Genomic DNA, 4,530 nt, shown 5'->3' with positions numbered 1-4,530 from the left:
AGTGCGAAAGACAACAAAATCCATCACATCTTAGTGAGAGTTCTCACAGTTCAGAAAATAGTTTTTGGAAAATCTCTGTCTAGCCGAACACACAAGACCATCACAGAAACCCAAAACCAAGTGCTTTCTCTTATTAACACATGCATTTGATGTTTAATACAGTTGTAACCAACTATAGCGAAAGCCCCAGCAAGCTACAGGTTACAATCTTGCATTGACTTGGTACAGGCAGGATCAGTTTTTTCTCCCAGGATTGCACAACTTTTCCAACTGCCCGCCAAGAAAGATTCCTAAGTTATTGTGAAGACTTAGAATCTAACTTCTCAGGTAATCAACTCACGGAGGCAAATTACTACCTAAACACAGAGGCACATAATTTGCCACGAAGCACAACCAATAAATTAAGTTCTCTTCAAAGCCAACAATCTTGCAATCAAAGATGTTGCTAACAGACTAGTACATAGAAGGTTAAAAGGGCATTGGCCGGTTAGCAGCATTAAGAGGCCTGTAATTTCTACAAACTTGTATGACCAGAGACTTATACAGTGAAAAACTAAAAAGGGAAAAAGGGAAAAAGGGAACCTTCATAAAAAAATTACTATGGTAGGTCCATTCTGCTTTATGTAAGGAAGAAACAAAAAATCTGAGGTGAACCACATAAGACTAATCCAGATGAACAACGGAGCTAAACACGTTTCTATATATGCAAAGAAATCCAGGAGCAAAGGTGAAAGCAGGTATTAGAGCTAATATCTTATGGGAAGCTGCCCATGATCCATAACAGAGATGAGATTTCTAGATTACCTCATGTACATTTTCTTTGGTGACCTTTTATCATACCTTTTTACTGTTTGATGTTAGTAGCTCCATTTGTTCAGTGAGATGTTCCATGTGCTGAGCTTTGTCCCATCCATTTTTTAGCGGCTCAGTTTCAGTAGTCTTAATATCTTCTATTTCAACCGAGTCCATCTCCTCTGTCTCGGTAGGGAGTGGGCTTTGAAGAAGCTTTTCCCAGAAGGGATCACCCAAATTAGGAAGCTCTCCTATATCGTCCATCAAGGTACTCCGCCACTCGTTTTGAGGATCGGGAGAAAAAGTATCAATTCCCAATGGCAAGTTTCCATTTCCATCCAATGTGGGATCTACGAAAGAACCATTCTCCATCTCTGATCCATCAGTATCCATATTGTTTACAGGTACAATTTCTTGTATCTGTGAGAGCTCAGGCATAGTCATATCTGATGGAGACAGTGAAACAGGAGGTAAGTCGTTCCCTCCAACCAGGGAACGCATATCTGAAAACTGAATGTCGGCAATTTCAAAAGATTTACAGAGAGGAGATGACTGGATCTCAGATGTGGAAGCCGATGAACTTTGACCAGCAACAGCTGAAGTTGCACTTGCAAATGGCTGGGCAGAAGTGGGTGGAACTTCCTGAAGAGTGACTCCTGAAACTCGGTTGGAACTTCCACTGTCTAATGCATTGGATTGGGGTGAACCATCACAAATGAGTACACTTTCAGGACTGTTTCTTAAGTTATCTAACCTTGGGGAAGAATCTTGTTGCATTATCTGCCTGAGAATTGCTTTTGCCGCCTCATTCATTACAGGCTGGTACTTCACAATCTGCCCATCAGCAGGGCTAACAGAAAGATCATCTGAAGGAAAATCTTGTTTAATCCTGCGTTTCTTGTTGCCTTCCATTGCGCGCCTATTGCTATCATTTTGCTGCTGTACAAACTGTGCCAAGAATCCAGGGCTGTTAACAACTTTTGCCAGGAATGACATCATCTGTTGCTGCCGCTGCTCCATAACCTGAAGGCTCTGCACCATTGTTTGCATCTGATTATCGGTAGTCTGCTGCTGTTGTCTCAGCTTAACCAACTCTTGCATAAGCACATTCTTGTCCCTTTTCAGCCTCTCAACCTCTTCCTCAAGTCCAAACTTTCCAACCTCAACACAAGCCCCAACCGACGCACTTTGACCATGCAGCTGCTGCTGAGTGTGTCCGTGAGCAGGCTTGCGCCTACTAATATTTCTAAGCAGATGCTTCTGACCTCTTAAGAATCCCTCATTAGCAAATTCCCAACGGTCTGGTTCAACCTTTCTAAAACCCTGTTTGTTGCAAAAGAAATAAATATTATAGAGGACATGCTAGAGGTTTCCTATGCAGGTAGAGTATTAAGTTATATTATTCTAATAAATGGTAATTATTCAAGTAGGAAAAGAAAGAAAGATACTTCACAAGCGGCTCCTTTGGTGATCAATATGACTAGCTAAAATTTACTTTACAAAATCGAAGAAAATCTACAAAAAATTAGAGCTCCATTCAAACTCAATACTTATCTCTTAATTAAATTTTAGGTGGCAAATGGCACAGGAAAAGTTCTTTAGCCTCAAAGAACAAGCAAGCATGATGAGATGGCGCTTAGGAGTAATACAATCTTAGGATGCATTAGGAAAGAACACCCACTTCATTGCCGCACTTATCAGGCTCTTACTTATGAGAATAGGATAATAACTCCTATATAAGGAGCCACATTGTATTGAGTTTCAATTATCAAAACAAGTAGTTTTCTCTCTGCTCATCTCTTTTTAACTATCAGCGCTGGAGGATAACATCTGAATCTAGGTCAATGCTAGTCATGCAATCTTTTGTGGCAAGTTTAAGAAGCAGTTCATTCATAGTCTCAAAATTTGTTTCAGTCTCATCACCAAATCGGTAAACTGACATACTAGGAGTTTCATCTCGAAAGGACTAACATAGTGATCCACAGAGCACACTGTTCCCTGGTGCACGCACCCACATTTGGCATCTCTGTCCCTATCACTAACTGGAGCGTAACTTAACACGCCACATGTACAGAGGCCATTGTGTATGTCATGTCGACAATATGTCCGCATTCTCTGTCCACATCACTAGAACATGAATTTGGACCCTTAGCATGTTGAATTGCTTCTTCTCCTATCAAAATTCTATACTGCCTCCATACGGTTGTATACATTGACAGCAGTGTCATTACTAGAGATGATGGAAGAAGGGATTAAGACACTGAAATCTTTCACTCACTTCTAGATGAAACAGTTGTGATTGCAATGACACCCAAACTAATCAGGACAAAACGAATCCAAAAATATCATACCAATCTATCAATCAATTGGTTCTGCATAAGAATCTTCTTTCTACTTAAATTTGAATACATAGTTAATAATTTCTATCACCAACTTTACCAATCACAAGATTGACAGCATAATGCTTTCCGTTTCCAATCAACAAAAGCACAACCAAGAACAACTCTATTTTCACAAAGAGCACAAGGTTAAGTGAAAACAAATCAATCAAAAAAATAAAAATAAAAATGCATACATAAGTATTTAACTGACGAACGAAGCTGGAGAAGTTATTGTGCTTGAAATACTTTGGCAGTAAGTCCTTGGCGAACTCAGGGGGATCCCAAACAACAAAGCTATTGTTGGTGGGACCCCACGAAACAATCTTGTCAGTACTCGGGTCATCTACCATATCGTAAGTCTTCACCAGAAAAGGCGGCGGAGCATTTGCGCTTGGCATCGGAGCCGGTGCCTGTGCCGGATAACCACCGCCTCCGGCGTCCCCAGAAGTGGACCCCATGGCTAATAGAGAAAGTTTTCAATTGCTGAACACAACACTAATCATATATGAACGTATAGGGTTTTAGGGGATAGAAAGGATTTTTATTTTCTTAAAAAAAAAAAACCTAACTTAGAGAGGTAGAGAGAGAAAGATGTGTGTATATGAAGTAGAGAGAGAAAGTAGTTTGTACAGCGGCGATTATAATAATGGACGGAAAAGGGAAAGAAATACGTTGAATTTGCAAGGGTGAAGACAGTGAAATGACTTGTTGGCCAATTTGTTACAGAGTCCGAAACCAAAATGCTATTTTTTTTGGAGTCAAAGAACATAAATATGTGAAAGAAAAATTTAGTGATCAAAATATATATATATATATATAGTATTTTTTTAAAAAACGCTATATTTTAACGACGGTTTGGCCAGTTAAGTATATATCTTTTTAAAAGACGCTATATTTGAATTAATTTAAGCGGAAAAATATAGCGTCTTTGGTTAAGACATTATATACATAGCGTCTTTACAAAAGACGCTATACATATAATAAAGACCCGTCTTCATCTTCCCCAAAACAGAACAGAAATCGACCTCCCCTCCCCCCGCCCATTTTTAAACCCAAAAAGGTTGAGTGGAGCCCACCTGTCCCACAAAAAGCAAAGATTCTCGGTCCCACGTGCTAGTTAAGGCATTATCTCGGATATTATTGCTTGTTTCGGCTCCAAATCACAAAATCTTCGACTTTCTAAAAACCTTAAATCGAGGTATTTCGACTTAGTTTTTGTTAAAACTTGTATAGAAAATGCATATTAATTATTTTTATGTGCTCTATGTTACTTTGTGATTGTTTTGCGATTTAACTAATTTGTTATTTTTTGTCCGGATTATAGTATTAGTGTGCTAAAAAAATTCCTAAAATAGAA

At 39.1% G+C, this 4,530-nt stretch overlaps 1 protein-coding gene across 1 annotated transcript; it reads right to left on the bottom strand.

Annotated features, from left to right (window-relative positions):
- Positions 1–401: 401 nt before the first annotated feature.
- On the bottom strand, positions 402–3,892 carry LOC109244447 (heat shock factor protein HSF8-like). The gene is made up of 2 exons (XM_019411545.1): positions 3,368–3,892; positions 402–2,115 (listed from the first exon to the last, which is right to left on the bottom strand). Exons 1-2 carry the CDS (start codon positions 3,629–3,631, stop codon positions 835–837), a joined length of 1,545 nt encoding a protein of 514 aa, XP_019267090.1. The 5' UTR covers positions 3,632–3,892; the 3' UTR covers positions 402–834.
- Positions 3,893–4,530: the final 638 nt, after the last annotated feature.

This window comes from Nicotiana attenuata, unplaced genomic scaffold (genome assembly GCF_001879085.1).
Source record: "Nicotiana attenuata strain UT unplaced genomic scaffold, NIATTr2, whole genome shotgun sequence".
NCBI lineage: Eukaryota > Viridiplantae > Streptophyta > Magnoliopsida > Solanales > Solanaceae > Nicotiana > Nicotiana attenuata.
Note: the sequence above shows the minus strand (reverse complement) of the source record. Positions and strands in the feature narration are given on the sequence as shown.